The following is a 25,710-nucleotide window of genomic DNA, read 5'->3' on the forward strand; positions in this document are numbered from 1 at the left end:
TCTCAAGTGCTTATCACAACCTCTCTCAAGAACAAAGTTGTTGCAACCTCAATGACCGGATCCAAGATTAAAGATATTTTAAGTCCTTAGGTTTGTTGAGTTTTTGTTATTTGTTCTTCATTTGTAACTCCTATCTTTCTTTCTTAGAAGTTGTGTTTTAGGAAACCCAGAATCACAAACCCTCTAAGTTTGTGTTGTGACTAGAGTTAGTCATAAGTTAAAGTCTTTGTAACTAGAAAGTGACAAAGTGGCTTGTGGTAAGAGTATCACAAGTTAGTTAAGTTAAAGTCTTTGTAACTAGAGAGTGACAAAGTGGCTTGTGATAAGAGTATCACAAGTTAGCTAAAGTCTTTGTAACTAGAGAGTGACAAAGTGGCTTGTGGTAAGAGTACCAAAAGTTAGTTAAGTTGAAGTCTTTGTAATAGAGTCATTACAAAGTGGCTTGTAATAGGGAGATTACAAGTTAGTGAAGTTGAAAGCCTACAAGTGTAGGTCATGATTTTTGTCCCCTTGAGTGGGATTTTTCTACGTAAAAATCCTCTGTGTTCTTTATTTACCGCCGAGCTACTGTGGGAATAATTAGAGAACCTGATTCCCTATATTGGTTGGTTTTACAGTCTGTTGCTTACAGTGGGAACTGATAGAGAATCTAGTTCTCTATACAGTCTGGTGGACGCTTAGTTTCTAACAATTAGTATTAGAGCGAGTTTTTTCTAAAAGGTTAACACCTAGAAAGGATCTACATGGCTTCTCCACCAAATTTCGAGGAAGGACAATCAACGTACAGACCACCAAGATTCAACGGCCAATACTATGGTTGGTGGAAAACAAGAATGCATGACTTCATTATGGCTGAGGACTCAGAGCTGTGGTATGTAATCTGTGATAGACCTTTTGTTCCCATGAAAACTGTTGGTGAGGGAACATTTACAGTCGTAAAAAGAAGAAAAGAGTACAACGATGCTGATAGAAAGGCTATTGAGAAGAATTTTAGGGCAAAAAAGATTCTTGTTTGTGGCATCGAACTAGATGAGTACAATAGCATCTCAGCTTGTCAGTCTGCTAAGGAGATTTGGGAAGCTCTTCAAACTGCCCATGAGGGAACTACTCCGTTAAGCAGTCCAAAATTGATATACTTACTACTGAGTATGTTCTTTTTGAGATGAAGGAGGATGAGTCTATTCAAGATATGCACACATGTTTCACCTCCATTATCAATGAGCTTCACTCCCTTGGTGAAGTCATCCCAAGAAACAAGCTGGTCCGGAAAATACTTAGTGTTTTACCAGGTTCTTGGGAAAGTAAAGTGACTGCTATCACTGAAGCAAAGGATTTGCGGAAGCTGACCATTGATGAACTTATTGGAAATCTCAAAACTTATGAGATGAAGAGAAAAAAAGATCTTGAAAGAAGAGAGCCTAAGAAGGAGAAGAACCTGGTTCTCAAGGCTGCCAATAAAGACTCAAGTAGTGATGAATCCGACATGGAGTATCTCACTCGAAGATTCCAAAAGATGATTCAAAAAATGGTGGGACTCCAAAGAAAAGAAGTTCCAGCAGGAATTTCGAAGAAAATGATTGCTGCCATAAGTGTGGAAAGTTTGGACACTTTATTAAAGACTGTCCTCTTCATAAGCAGGATCCTTACAAAACCAACACTAAAAAGGCCACTAAAAGGAACTAGGTCCTTGACAGAAAGTTAAAAAGAAGAGATGCCGCTGACAACATGGAGAAGCAAGCCCTGGTTGATTGGGGAAATTCCTCTAGTGAATCTAAAGGTGAAAATATAATGGTTGCTGACAATGGATCTTCAGAATATGAGTCAATCTGGCCAAATCTGATGATGATGAGGACAAGGAGGAAGATGAGGTAAGTTTTCTTGATGTTCAAAGAAATTAAAAAACTTACTCTAAGAAAAAATTGATGTCCTTAGCAAATGTGTTGATTAATGCCTATCATAGCCTCATTAATGGGAAAAATGCTTTAATAGAAGAAATTGGTGGCATTGAACAAGAGAGGGATTATATGGTAGTTTCCATTGTAGACTTAGAGGAAACCATTGAGAGCCTAAAGAAAGAAAAAGAGGTTTTAACTGAGAGTAATGCTAACATTGAGCATGAGAGAGATGACCTATTAGTGGTAGTTGTAAACATAAAGGAAACAATTGGGGAACTTAAAATAAAAAGTAGGCCTGAGAATTCCCAAAAGGGAAAGGAAGTTGCAAGTGAGACACACATTAAGCTTGAAAGTCAGTTAAATTCAATGAAGTCTAGTCTGTGTGCTGAGCTTGAGAAACACAAACAACTTCAGGAAGAGTGAAAAGTGATCTTGAAAAATCACTTAAATGGACCTAGTCCTCTGATGTTATCACTGCCTTGTACACAAACAGTGGGGGAAACAGGCAGGGAATCGGGTTCCAAAGGGAAAAGACTCCCTTCAACCCTTATAGTAAGTACGTTATTGTACCTGACAATTGGTTTTGCACTCACTGTGGCAACACTGGGCACTTTAAAGAAAATTGTAAGGCCAGAATTCAGTCTCAACATAAAAATAAAGTTTTTGCTGAAAAAGTAATTGCTTCTACGGAACCTGGTCCTTCACATAAAAAACGTATAATGCCTACTTGGACCAAAAGAGCCCTCATTCACCCCTTTCCTCATTACAAGGGATCCAAACTCATTTGGGTTCCTAAGTCTAACTCCTGATTTTCTTGTGCAGGGAACAGTGCAAGGGAGCAGCTTACAATGGTACATGGATAGCGGCTGCTCAAAGCATATGACTGGAAGTACAAATTATTTCCTTTCACTTAAGGCCCTGCAATGAGAGAATGTACCCTTCGGAAATAGCTAAAAGGGGTACACTCTAGGAGTAGGAAGGATTGGGAAGTTATTCACTCACTCAATTGAGAACGTGTACTATGTCAATTGCCTGAAGTACAGTCTCTTGAGTGTTTCTTAGATATATGACAAGGGAAATAAAGTGGAATTCTTGTCCAAAATATGCACAGTCACAAATCTTGTGACTGATGAGGTGGTTCTTATGGCCAAAAGATACAAGAATATTTATGATGCTGATCTTAAGTCTCCGCATGGTGGTGATCTAACATGCCTAAGTGTCATTGATGATGATGCTGAGTTATGGTGAAGATGACTGGGCATATGAGTTTCTACTTGTTGAACAAGTTGGTTATGAAGGACCTGGTTCATGGGCTAAAGCAGCCAACACTGCTTGCTACTTGATTAACAAGTGCATGATCAGGTCCCTTCTCGAGAAGTCTCTTTATGAACTGCTCAATGGGAGAAAAACCAAGTTGACTTACTCGAGAGCCTTTGGATGCAAAATGTTTTGTTCTCTACAATGGTGGCAAAAGGGTCACATAACAAAGAAGATGAAGATGAAGAATTCACAAATGCTCCCGGTGAAGCTATAGATATTGCAAATGGAAAGATTGATTTGATGAGTCAAGTCAAGCAGAAGGATGAAGGAGATGCAGTAGAATCTCCAAAAGGCACAGAGGAACCTGGTCCCTGTATCACCCGACATGAGTTGAACATAGGGTTGTTGATACAGATTATGTTGAATATCTAGTGACAAAAAAACACTTCTGGAACGACACATTTTCTAGGGTCTCATGGGGTACAAAGAAATAAACCATATGGTTCTTTCTACTGCTGAAGCTGAATATGTGGTTGTTGCTTCTTGTTGTGCTCAACTACTACAGATCAAGCAACATCTTAAAGACTTTGGTGTATTTATAGCTTGAACCCAGTACAACACAAGAGGACAAAGCGCATTGATGTGCGACATCACTTTTTGAGGGATAATGTATAAAAGGTTCTGATTTGTATGAAGTACTGGAAGAAGGAGGACCAGGTAGCAGACATCTTCACCAAGACGCTGAGCGGGGAACATTTTGAAAGAAATCATCTAGAGTTGGGGTTGATCAAGCTCAACTAAGGACCTGGTCCCTCGATGATTGGCTATGTTAAGAAGGAAAGGTACAATGCTAAAAAGTGTTTTTCGGAGACATGTAACTCAAATCTATACTGTTACAGGTATACACATATGGCAGTTTCAGGAGAAAAATAAGTAATAGTGACATTGCACTTCTAAGAGTCTTTGCTCAAAAGTTTCAAAAACCGTCAAGGAACCTGGTTCCTGTGACTCAGGTTAGTAGTCTCTTCAATACTTATATGCCTTTTTAAGCTGCTGAAGTGTCATGTCATTAATTTGTTTCTACCTTTCTCCTGCCTCTCCTCCTAACTTGTGAAGTCCAAAATGTTAAACCTTTTCTAAACTGACCGTCGCCCCAAAAAGGCATTTCTCTATCTTACACCCAAATAAAATCGATTCTTTTCTTCAAAACCAAAATCAGTCTTATCTCAAAATAATTCTTCTTTCCAAATATGCTAGAAGTGAACCCAACTCTCTCACTTTCCACAAATCCTAACTCCATCAGAATCAAAACCCCAAGAATTCTTTGGTAGATTTTGATGGAAGTTTAACTGAAAGGGAACAGGGTAGATCTAATATTCTAGAGCGTGAGACTGAAACTATTGCTAGGTTTGTAGAAGTCTTGAAAGATGGAGGAATTGGTGAACGTGTTGAAAAAGGGGGGAACTGAATGAGGGACCTGATCCCTCAAGTCCTTCTTAGGATGTCAATTCTGAGAATTGTGAGCACGTGATTTTTGCCCTATATATGAATTATTCCCAAAATTCAAACAAAAATGATTTTTTTCTTATTTTTACGATTTTGGTGAATTTTTGTGTCATTTTCTGTTAATTGTTTGCATTTTTATTTGTGCATGATCAATTCATATAAAATACAAAAATGTGCATTTTCATTTAGGGTCTAATTTCATATGTTAGTATTAATTGGGGATTAATTTGTTTTATAATAGAATATATGGAAAATAACAAAAATAGTCCACTTTTGCATTTTTAATTGTTTAATTGCGAATTCATCCCGGAATAGTTTTTAAAATAATTTTAGGAATTAATTAGTTTAATTTTGAAATATATTAGGACTTTATTTTAATTTTTTGCAATTTTATAAAATAAGAAAAAATATACATACAAGAATTAAATAAAAGAAACAAAAGAAAGGAAATGAAAACATTAAAAAGGGCTGCCCATGATTTGGGCCAATTAACATCCCAGCCCAATCTCAAAACAAATCCGCCCAGGCCCAGTTATTCCCAACCCGGTCCGGTCCCAGGAGGAGCCAAATGACGCCGTTTCTCAGTGCATCAGATCTCAGCCGTCGAGGTTGTTAGATCGAACGGTCCAGAAGCCCCCACCCTTTAAAATATATATGTCTAAATATTACCCCCCCCCCCACCCCACCCCGGTCCCTTGCCTTCCTCACCCTACCTCTCCTCTCAAACCTTAATCCAAGTCGCCCCAATATCCTTTCATCGGAGCTCGCCGGCGGTGAACGTCACCTACGCCGTTCCGTCCCAAATTCACACCATAGATTCCCCATGAATCCCTCTTTCTAACCATGCCATTGGTGTCCCTCGAATCTTTCCCCATCTCCTCGAATCTTCGATGGAAGATTTTCTGGCCATGACGAGACCTACCCCAAATAACCCCAAATTAACATCATGTGATCGCCTGAGCCTCCTCTACCCAACCCCCATAGCCCTATCTCTCGAATCTATCTGGAATAGCTTGTGAGCACGTGATTTTTGTTTCGCACGACAATCGCTCCAAAAGGAAATAAAAAAAATAATAATTGGCCCTGCTGTACAAATTTTGGATTTCTGTGCGGCACCTTGTTGATTTATTTGTGACTTCGGCCCATTTTTATTTATTTACTTTATTAAAACAAAATTCAAAAAATATATGTGTCCTGCATAATTCGAACCGTAATCCGGTCGTTGAATAAGAAAATCACGAATGGGCATCTTCGTCCGTGATTTTATTTTGATTAACTTTACCTGTTTTGAAATATTTTAGTGTGTGTGCAAATAATTGTATTGAGTGTGTATTTAATTTTTAATTTTGATTTTTTGCTTAGTTTTGTTTTTAAAATTAAAAAAAAAAAAAAAAAAAAAAAAAATCAGCAATTATTCCGGATTGGGCCAATTTTAATAAATTGGCCCAAACAAACAACGTTCAAACCAAGCCTGCCCGGTCCAGGCCACCTGATGCCCAGGATGTCCAAACGACGTCGTTTGAGTCATGCCTGATCTGGGCCGTTGATCTCAGATTGATCAACGGCCAAGATCAATTCCCCATAACCCACCAATAAACCCGACCCGTCTCACCCGGACTGACCCCAACCCTCAACCCTCAAAACGACACCGTTCCATTTAAGCCTTCAGATCCAGACCGTAGATCTAGATTGATCTAACGGTCGAGGTTCACCCACCCACTAACTATATAAACCATTCACCATACCCTGCCCCCCCTAGCCAACACCCCCGCCTTCGTCTTCACCAAACCCATCCCCTTCAAACCCTAGCCGCCCCTACACACCTTCACCAGAAACCCGGCGGCCTGAACGCCGGTGACCTCCACTTGAACACCATAGAACCCCCTCACCACCCTGAACATAGACCTGTTAACCATTTGGTTCGAATCACCCCCCAGGTCCTCGAATCTTCATTTGAAGATTCGAGTCAAAACTCGATCTAACCCAACCAACCCCAGTTTCATACCAGACACTCCCCGGACCCTCCTCGTGACCAAACCATACTTGGTTTGGTCCGAATCTAACCAGGGAAACACGAATCCCAGATCTAAGTTTTTGAACTCTAGTTTTCCCTGTGCATGTTCCGTGTTTTGTTCAAAACGAAGAGATTAAGGTCTAATGGACCTTAATCGAGGTGTTTCTCATTCGAGAAACACTTCGTTTAAAAGTCCATTCAACCTTAAAGAAGGTCTGTTCAAACACCAGTGGATTTTTTGTTCCTTAAAAAGATTTGAGGTGAGTCTTGTTTTCTTTCCTTTATTTGTTTTTAGCCCGTGTGATTTGTTTTAAAAGACTGTTCATATTTGATTTAATTTTATCAACTTTTGTTTGTCCACTTTGTTTGAACCTCTGTGTTTGTCTGAATCCCTCCCCTCCTATTCTGATAAGACATGTGTATTGGTTGTATTCCAAATTTGTACTGACTAACTGATTCCTCAAAGTATAATCCTGCTTAATCAGTATAAGTCGAGTCATGTGTCCCATGTTTAAATGTTTGATTTTTGGCTACGATTGTGTATGTTAATGCTAATATAGTCGAGTCGACATGTATCGTCAATTAATTTCAATTGTCCGAACAACAACAGATCGATTTACTTCTGCTAAGCATTTGTTGAGTCAATTAAGAACCAGTTTTTGCTTACTTATAGTTGTTTGAATTGATCAGTAATGTAAAAAGATTTGTTTGGTTTAAATTCTGAATTGGAAGGCATGTGCACTCGTGCACAGCATGTGCACTGGTGCATCTCATGTGCTTTGTGCACAGCCTGTGGCCTGCATAAAAGCCTTTGTTAAGTTTTAAACAATTTGACAGCATATGCTGTCAGATACATTCCACTGCCCATACTTGGCTTTAGTTTAAAGAAGTATTGAAACCTTTTTAAAAGTGAAATCTGCCAGGGAATGTTGATGGGGTTTAATACTTAATTAGCTAAAGTTGGAAATGGAAGGCACATGGGAAGGGTACTGTGATTTCTGAAAACAGGCTGTTTTAAAAAAAGAGTAGGATAGAGGCTTATAAAAGGGGGGATAGACATACAAGAAAAAAAAGACATCTAATAGACTGGGGGAGAGAAGAGAAGAGAGGGGAAAGAAAATACACACTCTAGACCTTAAGAGCTGATAGAAAAGAAACACACACACACTGTGAAGATAGAAAGAAAAGAGAGAGCTGACAGGAATAGAAAGAGAGCAAGAAAGAGAGAAAACAGATTAAGAAATCAGAAACTTGGTCTTGTTTGTCTGAAGTTCATTTATTGTCAATACGTTAGGCAGTGTTCTTTCTTCTAAATTTCAATCGAGATTATTGTTAGTGTTCTGCTGCATTTGGTATATTCCGGAATTGGACTGTCTGGAGTATCACACTGTGTGTTGTTTCATCGGGTTGTTTCTCCTTCAACTCTAGTTCCATCTCGCAACAGAATCCTTTCTGTTGTGCTGTTCTGATTGCTGCTGCTATCTTGCTCACTATTGCTGCTGCATTTTTGTCCTGCTGCTACTGTTAATTCTGCCTTTTTGCTGCTGCTGATTCCCATCTTCTTCTTCTTCTCCTTTGCACTTTCAGCATTTTCAGGTACACATTTCAAGTCCCATATTGATGTAATTGAAACAGTTTGAAAGCATGAAATGAAAAAGGTTGAAGAAGTTCAAGCATTTGCTGTAATATTCATAGTACATTAACAGGCCTTGTGGAAATTGATTTAGCTTATGTTTCAATAGTTCAAAAGAGTATACTGATAGCCGACTGAGTTTCACCCCTTTGTATTTGAGCTCGACAATTGTCTGTTAGTATAAGTATGCATATTTCGACTTTACACAATACTGTTTTCTGTTTCATTTAGTTTTTTTTAGTAAGACTAGTCCATATAAGTTTGGTTAAGTTCAATACAAGAAATGCTCAGACTAAACGTTGTATTTCGCTAACTCGTATATGATTCCTTGTCAAATTAAAGCATTTTACTTCGTTATTTAGAATTCAAGATAGGCCATTTAATAAATTTCATGGCCTTCTACAAAGATAATAACGCGTTAGACTCTGTTGGCGCGGCTTAATTAAATCACATTCTTAAATTCGGGTGCACATTGATGTGACCCAAATCCAAATCTCAACGAAGTCCAAATGTGTCGACAATCACGGGTGCATTGATTGTGACGTGGTTCGAGATGCATTTTCACGACGTTGCAATTCTGTAAAATAAATGATAATAATAAAAGCGGTTAAAACTTAATAAAAGCACATAAGTCACAACATATATTTAAATCAGATATTTAGCCATTATAACAATTTAAGCGACCGTGCTAGAACCACGGGATTCGAGGGTGCCTAACACCTTCCCTCGGGTCAACAGAATTCCTTACTTAGAATTTCTGGTTCGCAGACTTCATTTGGAAAAGTCGAAAATTTCCTCGATTTGGGATTCAAGATAAACCGGTGACTTGGGACACCAAAAGCCAAACCTTTCCCAAGTGGCGACTCTGAATTAAATAAATAATCCCATTTCGAATATTGTCACTTAAATTGGAAAAACTCCACCCGCGCATCTTACCCCTCGGGGCGGGGCGCGCAAAAAGGAGGTGTGACAGCTCTGGCGACTCCGCTGGGGAATGTATACCCAGAACCTCCGGTTCAGGGTTCAAGAATTCGAGCTTAGAATAATTGTTATATTTGGCTTTATTATCTGATATTTATTACATGTTTTGACATAACGTGCTGCAATGTTTTTTTTTTTTACTGCTTTGATATTATCTGAACTGTATATAAACTGTGCCGGAACCCTTCTCTCTTCACCTCCGGGGAGAAGCTCGCTGGTCGAGACTCCCTATTCTGTTAGTGTCAATACCCGAAATAAGAAAGAGGACGGATAAGTTACGAAGCCGGACGGCCTTTTGGTTCCCGGTAAGTTGCCCCTCCTCGACTCGAGTTGTCCGCTCGGGTACACAGTCTAGAACAAATACCAAGGTTTAAACCTAGTATAACTCGACTTCATGCCGGATCCCTAGTAGGAACGCTTATTTGCATCATGTTGCATTTGACTTAGGGGACTCAACACAGGGGTTGGGTCCGTCTAGGACAGGCAACCTGAAATGGAAAGACCATCATGCTGCATTCCTATCTGTGTTATGCATTTATTTGCTTCGGTTCCGCATGTCGACCGGTTCTTAAAAAAAAGGGGAAATAGCAGCGTAGGGGAGATAATTACTTATTTTGGAAAAATAAAACCAAAAGTTGCCTTTTAGTCTGATTAAAAAAAACATATAAAAATTGTTTCTTTTCTTTTAAGAAAAGAGGGTATTTATTTCAAAAAATAAAAAATAAAAAAAATGGAAAACTCATAATTCAAAAATGTGTTGTTTCTTTTGTAATACCCTTTTATAAATTCGGACTAATAGTCCAAATATTGCAAAAAAAAAACAAAAAAAATAATTTTTTTTTTAGTATTTATCTTTCTCCAAAAAACAATAAAAATGCTTATTCTTGATTACTAGGTTTATTTAATTTTCTCTATGACCGAACTACGCCGGTTTGATTCTCGCACGGGGTGAGATACGTAGGCAACCCTCGGCGGGTCCAACTTCCCGTTTTCAAAAAAATCTAGATAATTTTAATTTTTTGAGTCTAATAAAGTTTATCGCCTTAAATAAATGTGCAGGATGAGCACGATACAAAATGAATCGTTTTCAATAATGACCAAGATCCCTTTTGAGTTGCGATTATGGTGGAACGACTTAGGCAAAGAGGGGCAAGGCAAAGTGAGGAAATATCTGAAAAATCTCCCGGATTTACTAGACATTCAGCCTCGGGGTGATATTATCAGATCATTGGTCACTTACTGGGACTCGGCGCACAATGTATTCCATTTTTCAGACTTCGAACTCACCCCGACGCTGGAGGAAATAGCGGGATACATTGGGGGTGATGAAGCTCCGTTAAGGTTCAAGTACTTGATTGCACCTAGAGCCGTCACGGTACACCAATTTTTGGACTTTCTGAAAATACCCCGAACATTTCACCATCCAGATCTTGCCAAAGGCTTCTGTAGTCTCCATCTCATGTATGCTAGATACGGTCATGAGGGTGGGTTCAATAAGCCGGATTTCAAACTATGTAGTAAAGGCAACCGGCAAAAATGGGACGAACACAGGCAATTGGCCTTCATGACGGCTTTCTTAGGTCTTATAGTGTTTCCAAGGAAGGACGGCAACATCGATCTAAGAATAACTGGGGTTGTCAGTACTTTGCTTACCCAAGATAAAAGTACTCTGGCGCCTATGATTATGGCTGACATTTTCCAGGCTCTCACTGTTTGTCGAGCCAGGGGTGACTTCTTCGAAGGATGTAACCTACTGTTGCAAGTATGGATGACCGATCATTTATGTCATCGCTCCTCACTTGTGGGTTATGGTTCGCCAGAGAAAACATGTATTGGAGAATTCTACACGAGAATCAAAGGGCTCAATTTACCTGAGGGAGTCACATCATGGACCTCATTTCTCCGAACTCTCACTGCCAGCCAAATCCAATGGACGCTCGGATGGTCACCTATCGAGGAAATCATATACATGCCGGCAACCCGGCCTCACTTTCTGTTGATGGGACTGAAAAGTATCCAACCCTATGCACCGTATCGGGTTTTGAGGCAACTTGGGAGGTACCAAGTGGTACCGAAAGATGAAGATTTGAGTACCCAAGTGATTGAAATCAGTCCGCACGGTCATTTCCCTGAAGAGGAAGTTCGCCAAATCTGGAGTGAATGCCAACATCTGACAGCAAACACTTGTGTGATCGACACGGCAAAAGGGGAAGTCGCCCCAGGATATCACGCTTGGTTTAGAGGTAGCCTGTCTTACGAAAGACCGGCTAAGAGGCCGCATCTCAAAGATTTCGTAGAATCATCCCAAGGGCAATGGAACTGGTTAGCAAAAGAGAAGGGTTATCGAGCAGAGATTGGCAATTTGAAGCTACAAATAGATAGTTTGAAATTCGATAACAGCGTACAAATCGCGGCGGATCGAAGCGAAAAGAATAGGTTGATCCAAGAGAATAAAGAACTTAAGGCCCAAGTCCAAAAATTGAGATTGTCTCTTGTTGAGTAACCCAGAAGTCAGTCAGACCAGCGGTTGATAAAGAGTTTGAAAAGAGAGATCACGGAATGGCGAGACAGGTTAGAAGAATCCGAAAAGGTCATGACAGAATTCAAGGCACGGTGGGAAACAAGAGTAGATAAGCATCGCCGATGTTTGAACCAATTGAAACGTGATCACGAGAAGGCTGTTTCCAAAATAAAAAGGGAAATGGCTGCACTTGAGTTTAAAGCAGTTAAGCAGGCCAGGGATTTCCAAATGGAGAGTAGATACTGTTACGACTTGTTGGCCCAAATGAAGGAAGAAGTGCGGCAGTTGAGGGATCAGCACATACAGGACTCACAGGTATTCAAGACGAGCAGTGATCAGATAAGGCACCTACTCATAGAGAAGAAGCAAACCAGAGATAGGATCAATGCCATTGCCCATGCCATTACCAGACGATGTCTACGATGTGAGAACATGTCTAGCGCTACCGTCCTCTTGGCAGTAATGGGTTATGTCAAGCAGACTATGCACGAGCTGGAGCAACTCGAGAGGGATCTCACGCCTAGGACCGCGGCGAGGCCGAACGATGCCCCGCGGAGACCAATTTTTAAAACCATAATGCATTCATAGGTCAAACCTGTATTGTAGCATCTTCTGCCTGTTTTTTTTCATCAAGATGATTTTCAGTCTATTTTGAGTCTAGGTTCATTTTCCAAGTTTGCTTTCTCTTTTGCAGAATGTAGCTTGTAATAGAACATTTCAACAATGAAGAGGTTGTTTCTTTTACGTCCATTTGTGTTTTTCGAACTACGTAATGATCTGATTCACGTAGGCATCGTGATACGTAGGCAATCCTCATCGGATCCGGTCGCATTTCTTTTACTACAAAAATAAAAATATATATATATATATATATAATATCCGGTCGCATTTCTTTTACTACAAGAAAAAATAAAAAAAAAATAATAAAAGAAAAACAAAAAGAGGGGAAAAACTAATAAGAGGAAAATGCCGGAATGACGCATGCTCTCGTAGCAAACATATAGTAATCCACTTAACTGCATAGGTGCATCATGCCCAACGTGAGATTAACTATCTATTATTTGCTGCAGAATTAACCGTGCGTTTGTCATTGAGCATTTTTCCCCAGGGATTTTGAAAAGACGGTTGGTTTGGTGAAAGTCTGGCCTCGCACTCATACTTCACGAGATCAAGGAGAGGTGTTCAACTACCTATTGTTAGGACCAGAAGCAGTACTCACACTTACTTCACCAGGTCAAAAGGAAGTGTGGAAATGTCTTCGGAAATTCCATTGCAAACAGTCCCCGTCTCTGAGGAGAGCTCAATCTCAGCCGTCCTCACACCTGAATCCGCAACTGCGGAGGAAAATAGGATCCTACGGCTCCGCATGTTGGAAATGTTGGATGACTGGAACAATGGGAAAGAGCCGCCAAGTGTCGTCCCCGGATTCCCTGAACTATTCTCCAGGTCAAGTGGGACTTCTAATGTTCCCATAAATTACCCTGCTACCCCATTTGGGTACCCAGCCACCTCCGCCTTCTCTGCAGGATCACCTTCTGAGCCTCATCCCCGAATGTCGGCCAATGATGCAAGCATGAACAGCTTTATTGCATCGCCTTGCCCAGCTACGACATAGCCTGCCACGTACAAGCCAAGCCTTGACTCATCCTCTTTTACATTCCAAGCACCGTCGTTCTCAATGGAACCAAATAGGTTCGCTAACAGTACTAATCCTCTACCACCTCAATGCGAGCTCGTACCAGGGCAGGATCAGAACCCCAGAGTTGTAGAACAAAATGAGATGGCCAAAAGGATGAGAAGCCTTGAGCAAAGTCTGAAAAATATGCAAGGATTGAGCGGGCAAAAGAGCGTCTCTTACGCCGACCTATGCATGTTTCCTCACATACACCTGCCAACGGGTTTCAAGACCCCCAAGTTTGAGAAGTACGATGGGCACGGTGACCCCATTGCACATCTTAAGAAATACTGCAACCAATTGCGGGGAGCCGGCGGAAAGGAAGAACTACTAATGACATACTTTGGGGAAAGTTTAGTAGGGATAGCTTCGGAATGGTATATGGATCAGGAAATGTCCCGATGGCATATATGGGATGATCTCGCCAGAGATTTTGTAAAACAATTCCAGTATAACATCGACATTGCGCCAGACCGAAACTCTCTTTCAAATTTGAAGAAGAAGCCTTCGGAAAGCTTTAGAGAGTATGCTATTAAGTGGCGTGAACAGGCATCGAGAGTGAAGCCTCCCATGGATGAAGTGGAAATGGTCACTACCTTTCTCCAGGCTCAAGAGTCTGACTATTTCCAGAACATGATGTCGGCCATGGGTAAGCCATTCGCGGAAGCGATCAAGATTGGAGAGATGGTGGAGAACGGTTTGAAAACGGGAAGGATTTTGAGTCAAGCAGCCATAAGGGCAACCTCCCAGGCCGTCCAAAGTGGGTCTGGAGGAACAACAAGGGGGAAGAAGAAAGAAGAAACGACTATGGCAGCCTTTGAAGCAAGGGAGTATCGTCATCCCAGGCCCCATTTTCCGGGAAGAGCCTCACAACACTATTACCCCCATTCAAATTCGGCATATGCTCATCAACCTTATATGGTCATGAATGCCCAACCTTATAACCATCCACTACAACAAGCCAACCGAGGCCCAGCTCCACCTCCCAGAAATCAGCCTCCTTACCGCAACCACTATAACCCACAACCCCCGCAGAATAACTACTGCCCCCAAGATCCACCTCGACGACGGACTTTCACACCCATCGGTGAGCCATACTCAACTTTGTTCCCAAAGTTGGTCCAGTTGGGTTTCTTGCAACCCATCCCTCAAACAAGGCAAAACCCGACATCTCCTTCTTACAAAGCCGGAGTCAGATGCGCCTATCATTCAGGGGCCGAGGGACATGATACAAACGACTGCTGGTCATTGAAAAGAGTGGTCAAAAATTTGATAGAGCAGGGGAAAATAGTGCTAAGGGACGAGGAGATCCCGAATATAACAAACAATCCACTGCCCGCTCACAATAATGGGCCGCTGATCGGCATGATTTGTGAAGACAAAGAGTTCGACCCTGCTTTGAAAGCCATAATTGCCATTGTCGACACGGGGAAGAGGCCTGAAATAGACCAAAAATCAGAAAAGGGGGAGAAGGCCAAGGTTGCAGAGAGCAAGTCTGAAAAGAAGGTGGAAAAGAAAGTGGTACCAGCAAAGGGCGGAGTTCTTTACGTACCGCGAGGTCAAGCTGAGAAGACGCAGAAATCCGGGATCAAAAAGACAAAACCTATGTACGTGCCAAAAGGGGCCTGTGTGGTCCGGGGGACGATTCAACCACCTCGGCTGAATGAGGCAGTGGTTATCGGACGCGTGCCACAAAAGCCAATGACTAACCCGACCACAGTGCCGTGGAATTATCAAAAGACCTTGGTGATGTACAAAGGAAAAGAGGTCGTGGGAGAACTTCCAGAAAATACTTTCATTAGAGGGTGCTCAAATACCCAAGAACTGAACAACGCCACACAAAGGCGCTTTCCTCCAAAGAAGCCTGTGAGTGTTGAAGAGGCGGAAGTGTTCTTCCAACAAATGAAGATGCCGGATTACGAAGTGATAGATCAGTTGCGCAAGCACCCTGAGCAGGTGTCCATGCTATCATTATTGACAAGGTCGGCCGAGCATCAAAAGATCTTACTGAAGACCCTGAATGAGGCATATGTGCCGGTTGAAACCTCGGTGGAGCAATTAGAGCGGATGACAGAAAGATTCTTCGCCATCAACCAAATCTCCTTCAGCAAGAACGATCTACCCCCGGAAGGAGCAGCACACAACAAGGCATTGCATTTAACAGTCAAATGTGAGGACTACTATGTCAAGCGGGTAATGCTGGATGGGGGATCAGGTGTTGACATTTGCCCGCTCTCCATGCTGCAGAGAATGGAAATTGAGACCGGAAGAATCCGACCCAACAATGTCTGCGTAAGAGCTTTCGATGGTATCAAGAGAGACACCATGGGAGAAATAGACCTGCTGCTGGTCATAGGACCAGTCGAATTTCGAGTCACTTTCCAAGTGATCGACATGGACACATCTTACAATTTCCTCCTCGGCAGGCCTTGGATCCATGCGGCAGGAGCCGTGCCTTCCACTCTTCACCAGATGGTGAAGTTCGAGTATGAAGACCAAGAGATCGTGGTCCATGGGGAAGACGAACATGCCATTTATCGGGACCCATCCATCCCGTATCTTGAACCAAGAGAAGGGAGTGAGCATACGGTATATCAAGCTTTCGAGGTGGTATTGGCAGAGCAGCACGAAGAGGGAGTACCTTGCCCCCAGCCTTTCTTGTCTAACGCTTCGGTTATGGTGGCCAAAGAGATGATCCGACACGGATTTAGGCCAGGGAATGGGCTTGGACGAACCCTTCAGGGAATGACGGAACACATTACTTTACCAGTCATCAAGAAACCTTTTGGACTAGGTTTCAAACCTACTCCAGCAGACGAAAAATGGGCAAAGAAAAGGAGAAATGAGGGCTGGAAGTTGCCTCAACCACTGCCGGATTTACATGCGACTTTCGTCAGGCCAAGGTACGCTGAAGAAGAAGATGATGAGGTCTTTACAGCTGAGGAAATCGAGGAAATATGTGGGGTAATGAGGGAAATGCTCTACGAGGTCCACATGGTTCAACCAGGCGAAGGCACGAGCACTGCTGGGATGATGTACATGGGGCCAAACGCCAAACTCCAAAACTGGGAGATCACGCCATTCCCAACTAGACGGAAGTCCGGGTAGACCTGTCCTGCCACCTTTCCTGTATCACAAGTTGTCTCCGGGACATGACTTGAATGTTTTCTTCTTTTCAATTGTTGTTCCTAGTTGTAAACGTTGTTGTCTTCCAATTTTCCAAAGAAAATATACAAAAAAAATCATCATGGCTTTCCTATTCTTTCTTTGTTCTGATTTTTATTAGTTTTCCTTTCATCTTCCTTTTCAGTCCTAATAATGCGGCTTTAAATATGACATGCTTGCGGACTTCACGCCCAGATCACAATGAGCTATTTAACTGCGAATTAATGAACCCAGAACCAGAATATGATGCGGAAGAGGCTTTTAGGGAGATAAACCGAGAGTTGGAATATTTTGAGAATAAACCTAAGCCGAATCTAAATGACACTGAACCAGTAAATTTAGGAACCCCGGAAGAAATCCGGGAAACCAAGATAAGCATTCACACGGACAAGAAAACGAGAGAGGCGATAATTCAACTTCTTTTCGAATTCAAAGACGTGTTTGCTTGGTCATATGATGACATGCCGGGACTAGGTGTCGATCTAGTGGTTCACGAATTGCCAATTCATCCTGATTGTCCTCCGGTTCAACAAAAGCAACGAAAGTTCAAAACCGAGGTCAGTGACAAAATTAAAGAGGAGATCACCAAGCAACTGAAAACAGGAGTGATTCGGGTAGTCCAATATACAACATGGTTGGCGAATGTGGTTCCAGTACCGAAAAAGGACGGGAAAACTCGGGTATGTGTAGATTACCGAGATCTGAACAGAGCAAGTCCCAAAGATAATTTCCCGCTGCCCAACATCCATATCCTCGTTGATAATTGTGCCAAACACGAGATACAGTCTTTTTTAGATTGTTATGCTGGGTATCATCAGGTACTGATGGATGAAGAGGACGCCGAGAAAACCGCTTTCACCACGCCTTGGGGCACCTACTGTTATCGGGTCATGCCATTTGGTCTAAAAAACGCTAAGGCTACTTACATGAGGGCCATGACCGCCATTTTCCATGACATGATGCATCAGGAAATAGAGGTGTACGTGGACGATGTAATAGTCAAGTCCAGGACGCAGGATAATCACATCCAAGACTTGAGGAAATTCTTCGAGAGGCTAAGGAAGTATGACTTGAAGCTAAATCCAGCCAAATGCACTTTCGGAGTTCTGTCAGGTAAACTTTTGGGCTTCATCGTAAGCAGGAGAGGTATCGAGCTAGACCCGACTAAGATAAAATCTATCAAAGATCTACCTCCCCCGAGAACGAAGAAAGACGTGATGAGTCTTTTGGGCAGGCTGAACTACATCAGTCGATTTATTGCCCAGCTGACAAGCACGTGTGAGCCCATATTCAAGTTGTTAAGAAAATATGCGGCGATTAAGTGGACAACGGAGTGTCAAGAAGCCTTTGATAAAGTCAAAGAGTACCTTTCGAATCCCCCAGTCTTGGTCCCTCCAGAACCAGGGAGGCCACTTTTCTTGTATCTGACAGTCTTGGAGAACTCCTTTGGTTGCGTCCTCGGGCAACACGACATAACCGGGAAAAGGGAGCAGGCGATCTACTACCTGAGCAAGAAATTCACCAGCTACGAGGCCAAATACACTCTGTTGGAAAAGACATGCTGCGCTCTCACATGGGTTGCACAAAAAGCTGAGGCATTATCTCCAAGCCCACACTACGTTCCTCATAAGCAGGTTGGATCCTTTGAAGTATATATTTCAGAAACCAATGCCTACTGGGAGACTGGCTAAATGGCAAATCTTGCTTACGGAATTCGACATAGTTTATGTCACTCGCACGGCAATGAAAGCCCAGGCGTTAGCAGATCATTTGGCCGAAAACCCGGTCGATGAGGAATACCAGCCATTAGATACCTACTTTCCAGATGAAGAGGTAAACACCGTGGAAGTGATCTCGGAGGAAGCTCATGTTTGGAAGATGTTCTTTGACGGAGCCGTGAACGCCAAGGGTATAGGGATTGGGGCAATTTTGATCTCACCTGCCGGTCAGCACTATCCCGCCACAGCTAGACTTCGTTTCTTCTGCACAAATAATACAGCTGAATATGAAGCCTGCATTATGGGCATACATATGGCAATCGATCAGGATGTCAAAGACTTACTGATCATGGGAGATTCTGACCTGATCATCCGGCAAGTTCAAGGCGAGTGGGAAACTCGGGATGTCAAGCTTATCCCATACCGACAACATGTAGAGGACCTCAGCAAGCGCTTTACCTCAATAGAGTTCAGGTATATTCCGAGGTGTCACAATGAACTGGCAGATGCACTTGCTACTCTGGCTTCTATGCTACCCTACCCGGGCAACGCCCACGTCGATCCTTTGGAAATCCAAATCAAGGAAAGACACGGTTACTGCAGTGTAATCGAGGCGGGATCAAATACGCAGCCTTGGTACCATGACATCAAGAGGTTCCTGAAGACGCAAGAATACCCCGAGCACGCTACTGGAGATCAAAAGAGGACCATTAGGCGACATGCAAGTGGTTTCTTTTTGAGCGGTGAATTGTTATATAAGAGGACTCCGGACCTCAATCTCTTAAGATGTGTCGATATCGAGGAAGCAAGAAAAATCATGCACGAAGTACACGTAGGTGTGTGCGGACCTCACATGAACGGGTATGTCTTAGCGAAGAAGATCCTTAGAGCAGGTTATTACTGGATGACCATGGAAAAGGATTGCTTTAGCTTTGTCCGGAAGTGTCATCAGTGTCAGGTGCACGGTAATTTGATTCATGCACCTCCCACGGAACTGCATCCCATGTCCGCACCTTGGCCATTTGTCGCTTGGGGCATGGACGTCATTGGACCAATTGAACCAAAGGCTTCGAACGGACACAGGTTTATACTGGTTGCCATCGATTACTTCACAAAATGGGTAGAAGCTGTCACTCTCAAGTCGGTCACCAAGAAAGCTGTGGCGGATTTTGTACACTCAAATCTTATATGTCGCTTCGGTATTCCTGCGACTATCATTACGGATAACGCAGCAAACTTGAACAGTCACTTGATGAGAGATGTGTGTGAGCAATTCAAGATAACACACAGGAATTCCACTCCTTATCGGCCAAAAGCCAATGGTGCTGTAGAAGCTGCAAATAAAAACATCAAGAAGATTTTGAGGAAAACAATACAAAGTTCCCGACAGTGGCATGAACAGTTACCTTTTGCATTATTGGGGTACCGCACTACGGTACGCACATCGGTGGGAGCGACTCCTTATCTTTTGGTTTATGGGACCGAGGCTGTAATACCGGCAGAGGTAGAAATCCCTTCGCTTCGAATCATTGTCGAAGCAAAAATCGAGGAGAACGAGTGAGTTAAGACTCGGTTAGAGCAATTGACGTTGATTGATGAAAAGCGGATGGCTGCAGTTTGTCACGGACAGTTATACCAACGAAGGATGGCCCGTGCTTACAACAAGAAAGTCCGACCCCGGAATTTCGAAGTAGGACAATTGGTACTGAGGCGTATTCTGCCGCATCATGAAGAAGCAAAAGGAAAGTTTGCCCCTAATTGGAAAGGCCCATACATCGTAAGGAAAATATTTCCAAGAGGAGCATTGTATTTAGGTGATATCGAAGGAAATGACCCCAACACAGCAGTAAATGCAGATGCAGTCAAGAGGTACTACGTCTAAATCATACTCCAGTGGTCCTGACACGTTTAAGAATGGCAAAGGTTTTATCCCCCACTACTGCCAAACACTACCCAATCCTCTCTACAAAAATAAAAAAAAGAGAAACAAAAAAAAAACAAAACAAAACAAAATTTGATTGAGGCCTGAACTACGTTTGACTTGATTCCGAAAGGATACGTAGGCAGCCTCTCCCTGAGGTTCAGTCACACCAACAATAAAATCCCATTCACCCTGAAATTGAAACTGGGGCACGTCGAGCAGTTTAGGAGTTAGTATCATCTACCTCTCTTTACCAAGCAACAAACCTTCAAATCAATTACCAAATATGATGGGGAATCAATAAGCGTCGCAAACAAAGACCATCACACTCTGAATTGAGAGAGATAAAATGAGAGAGTCTCGGCGGTGAAAACCTTCGGGCACCACAAGGCGACGGGAGTAGAGAAACCAAAATGAGAGAGCTTGTTTAGTAAAAACTCGCAAAGAGTGCTATCAAGCGATGACAGGAAGAGAAATGAGAGAGGTCAGCCAGCGAAAACCCGCAAAGGGCGTTGTTGGCCGAAAAGGAATGACGCCACCCCAAGAAGGTCTCGGCAAAGTTCCACCGGTTTTGGAATCACAAATCTGTTCTAGTTCAGGAAAACGCAAGTTCATGGAAGGTCGGACGTCCAGTCCAAAGAGCATGTCATGTCATTTAAAGCCAGCGTTATCTTCCTCAGATAAGTCTTTCTCGTCCCGGAAAGGGTATTCTTTTTCTGATTTGTTTTCCCCTTCTTTGTTTCTTTTCGAATCCCTTTTGCATTTTAACCCCGAGTTCAGGACACACCGGAAAGAGCAGGTGGCAGGTTTGTTTGCACAGAATCCCGTCTCATGAAGGAAAGCACCTCATTTCGTCGATATGATTACCCAAGCATGATGAATCATGACGTCCCGGAGTAGAGGAAAAAGAGAGAAATCTTGAAATCTTCCCCAGCAAGTCCACCTTCGGACAAATCCCCACAGAGTCTCCCCCTGTACAAAACCCCACAAAGTCTCTCTTTTTGTACAATCTCCCACAAAGTATCTCAAAAAAAAAAAAAAAATATTTGCAGTTGGAATTTCATCAGCACACCCCCAGCGAGTTCTTTTGTAAATATTCCCCAGCAAGCTTACCCCAACAAACCCTGGGAAACCCGTTTTGAAACCAAAACCCAGCATACCCCATTGTACAGAATCCGCACAAAGAATCCACTTTGTAAATATTTCCCCCACATAGCTTCCTCTTGTACAAATTCCCACAGAATACCTCCAATAAAATCCCCGTTGAGAACCTTCAATCAAAACGGGACAAAAAGAAAAAAAGGGCCTTACGAGGCAAATCATCACAGAATCCGGAAATACAAGCCTGAGCAGTCTAAAGGTTTCGCCATTCAATTCGAATCAATGGCGGGACTTCGCAACAGAAGTAAAAACGCAACGAAGCAATTGGGAACAATCAAGGTCACCAAACCGACCGTCATTTTCAAACTAACAATTGTTCTTTGTCTGAGAAATTGAAACAGGTGTTAATCCAAGACAACCGTGCAAGAAGCAGGTGTCGCCCAAAGAAGAAGGTACACGGGTACAAGAAACATTTTGGCAATAAGGAATTCACTCAAAAGGTAAGTTCCCGCAAAACTCCCTTATATCTTCTATTAAAACAAGAAAACTCAAAAAATAGATCATGTAGTATTCTCGAGCTTTATCCCCAGCCAATCAGCATTAGGGTTTTAAACCCTAAACTGAATTTCCCTTTTTAGTCAGCATTAGGGTTTTAAACCCTAAACTGAACTTTTTCCTTTCAGCCAGCATTAGAGTTTTAAACTCTAAACTGAGCTTTTTTCATGCAATCAGCATTAGGGTTTTAAACCCTAAACTGAATTTTCCTTTCAGCCAGCATTAGAGTTTTAAACTCTAAACTGAGTTTTTTCATGCAATCAGCATTAGGGTTTTAAACCCTAAACTGAATTTTCCTTTCAGCCAGCATTAGAGTTTTAAACTCTAAACTGAGCTTTTTCATGCAATCAGCATTAGGGTTTTAAACCCTAAACTGAATTTTCCTTTCAGCCAGCATTAGAGTTTTAAACTCTAAACTGAGCTTTTTCATGCAATCAGCATTAGGGTTTTAAACCCTAAACTGAATTTTCCTTTCAGCCAGCATTAGAGTTTTAAACTCTAAACTGAGCTTTTCCATGCAGTCAGCATTAGGGTTTTAAACCCTAAACTGAACTTTTTCCTTTCAGCCAGCATTAGAGTTTTAAACTCTAAACTGAGCTTCTCCATGCAGTCAGCATTAGGGTTTTAAACCCTAAACTGAATTTTCCTTTCAGCCAGCATTAGAGTTTTAAACTCTAAACTGAGCTTTTCCATGCAGTCAGCATTAGGGTTTTAAACCCTAAACTGAATTTTCCTTTCAGCCAGCATTAGAGTTTTAAACTCTAAACTGAGCTTTTCCATGCAGTCAGCATTAGGGTTTTAAACCCTAAACTGAACTTTTTCCTTTCAGCCAGCATTAGAGTTTTAAACTCTAAACTGAGCTTCTCCATGCAGTCAGCATTAGGGTTTTAAACCCTAAACTGAATTTTCCTTTCAGCCAGCATTAGAGTTTTAAACTCTGAACTGAGCTTTTCCATGCAATCAGCATTAGGGTTTTAAACCCTAAACTGAATTCTTCCTTTGATCGGCATTAGGGTTTCTAAACCCCAAACCGAACCTCTCCTCAGTTTGCCGGTGTTAGGGCTCCAGCCCTGAACTGAACATGTATGTCCTCTTTCATCAATTTTATGAACTTCCTGGTGAATAATTAACGAAATTTTCCTAGTGAAACTGGGGCAGAAAATTTCGTTCGTTTGTTTGTTTTCTCCCGCAGGTCTGACCTCGATCCACATGGATCGAAATGACCCACGAGATAAATCCCAGTTCGGAATCAAAGAAGAAAAAAAACAAAAAAAAAAGATACCCCGAGATATCAGAGTAAAGGGAAAGCAAATCGACTCCAACATTTGACTAAGGTCCTGAACTCTGCCAGTCACATTTTATTCGGTATCCCGGAGATTAAACAAGTCGCCGCAACTCGCAAGCATCAAGATTCAGATCAGAGTCTACAAGCAGAATCAGCTAAGACCCAAGATCAAGTCGTAAAAGAATCATAGATAGGAATCTTGTAACTAGCAGTTGACATACATATAAGTAGTTAGTTCAGTTTCTAATTTTCGTTTGGTTGTAATAAGGCGGTCAGTGACGTAGCAGTGACAACAACAGCAGCAGTAGCAGCAAGCATTGCAATCCCATGGTAGTCCCAGCTACCAAAACTTCCCGAACTACATTGACCTGATTCCTGTTTAGCCCAGGATATGTAGGAAATCTTTGAAGCAAGATTCGGTCAGATCTTTTAAAAAAAACATGCTTCATACGGAGTGGTCTATAGGCAAAAATCGCTCATACACGCTCACTTTATCTTTGCACGAAAACCCTTCGTGTTTCCGAACAAAGAGGGGCAGCTGTGAGCACGTGATTTTTGTTTCGCACGACAATCGCTCCAAAAGGAAATAAAAAAAATAATAATTGGCCCTGCTGTACAAATTTTGGATTTCTGTGCGGCACCTTGTTGATTTATTTGTGACTTCGGCCCATTTTTATTTATTTACTTTATTAAAACAAAATTCAAAAAATATATGTGTCCTACATAATTCGAACCGTAATCCGGTCGTTGAATAAGAAAATCACGAATGGGCATCTTCGTCCGTGATTTTATTTTGATTAACTTTACCTGTTTTGAAATATTTTAGTATGTGTGCAAATAATTGTATTGAGTGTGTATTTAATTTTTAATTTTGATTTTTTGCTTAGTTTTGTTTTTTTAAAAAAAAAAAAAGAAGAAAAAATCAGCAATTATTCCGGATTGGGCCAATTTTAATAAATTGGCCCAAACAAACAACGTTCAAACCAAGCCTGCCCGGTCCAGGCCACCTGATGCCCAGGATGTCCAAACGACGTCGTTTGAGTCATGCCTGATCTGGGCCGTTGATCTCAGATTGATCAACGGCCAAGATCAATTCCCCATAACCCACCAATAAACCCGACCCGTCTCACCCGGACTGACCCCAACCCTCAACCCTCAAAACGACACCGTTCCATTTAAGCCTTCAGATCCAGACCGTAGATCTAGATTGATCTAACGGTCGAGGTTCACCCACCCACTAACTATATAAACCATTCACCATACCCTGCCCCCCTAGCCAACACCCCCGCCTTCGTCTTCACCAAACCCATCTCCTTCAAACCCTAACCGCCCCTACATACCTTCACCAGAAACCCGGCGGCCTGAATGCCGGTGACCTCCACTTGAACACCATAGAACCCCCTCACCACCCTGAACATAGACCTGTTAACCGTTTGGTTCGAATCACCCCCCAGGTCCTCGAATCTTCATTTGAAGATTCGAGTCAAAACTCGATCTAACCCAACCAACCCCAGTTTCATACCAGACACTCCCCGGACCCTCCTCGTGACCAAACCATACTTGGTTTGGTCCGAATCTAACCAGGGAAACATGAATCCCAGATCTAAGTTTTTGAACTCTAGTTTTCCCTGTGCATGTTCCGTGTTTTGTTCAAAACAAAGAGATTAAGGTCTAATGGACCTTAATCGAGGTGTTTCTCATCCGAGAAACACTTCATTTAAAAGTCCATTCAACCTTAAAGAAGGTCTGTTCAAACACCAGTGGATTTTTTGTTCCTTAAAAAGATTTGAGGTGAGTCTTGTTTTCTTTCCTTTATTTGTTTTTAGCCCGTGTGATTTGTTTTAAAAGACTGTTCATATTTGATTTAATTTTATCAACTTTTGTTTGTCCACTTTGTTTGAACCTCTGTGTTTGTCTGAATCCCACCCCTCCTATTCTGATAAGACATGTGTATTGGTTGTATTCCAAATTTGTACTGACTAACTGATTCCTCAAAGTATAATCCTGCTTAATCAGTATAAGTCGAGTCATGTGTCCCATGTTTAAATGTTTGATTTTTGGCTACGATTGTGTATGTTAATGCTAATATAGTCGAGTCGACATGTATCGTCAATTAATTTCAACTGTCCGAACAACAACAGATCGATTTACTTCTGCTAAGCATTTGTTGAGTCAATTAAGAACCAGTTTTTGCTTACTTATAGTTGTTTGAATTGATCAGTAATGTAAAAAGATTTGTTTGGTTTAAATTCTGAATTGGAAGGCATGTGCACTCGTGCACAGCATGTGCACTGGTGTATCTCATGTGCTTTGTGCACAGCCTGTGGCCTGCATAAAAGCCTTTGTTAAGTTTTAAACAATTTGACAGCATATGCTGTCAGATACATTCCACTTCCCATACTTGGCTTTAGTTTAAAAAAGTATTGAAACCTTTTTAAAAGTGAAATCTGCCAGGGAATGTTGATGGGGTTTAATACTTA

At 41.9% G+C, this 25,710-nt stretch overlaps 1 protein-coding gene across 1 annotated transcript; it reads left to right on the top strand.

Moving 5' to 3' along the window:
* Nucleotides 1–743: 743 nt before the first annotated feature.
* On the top strand, nucleotides 744–1,166 carry LOC142165061 (uncharacterized). Its single transcript, XM_075223699.1, has one exon. It carries the CDS (start codon nucleotides 744–746, stop codon nucleotides 1,164–1,166), a length of 423 nt encoding a protein of 140 aa, XP_075079800.1.
* The last annotated feature ends 24,544 nt before the right edge of the window (nucleotides 1,167–25,710 follow it).

The sequence above is a fragment of the Nicotiana tabacum genome, chromosome 10 (genome assembly GCF_000715075.1).
Source record: "Nicotiana tabacum cultivar K326 chromosome 10, ASM71507v2, whole genome shotgun sequence".
NCBI lineage: Eukaryota > Viridiplantae > Streptophyta > Magnoliopsida > Solanales > Solanaceae > Nicotiana > Nicotiana tabacum.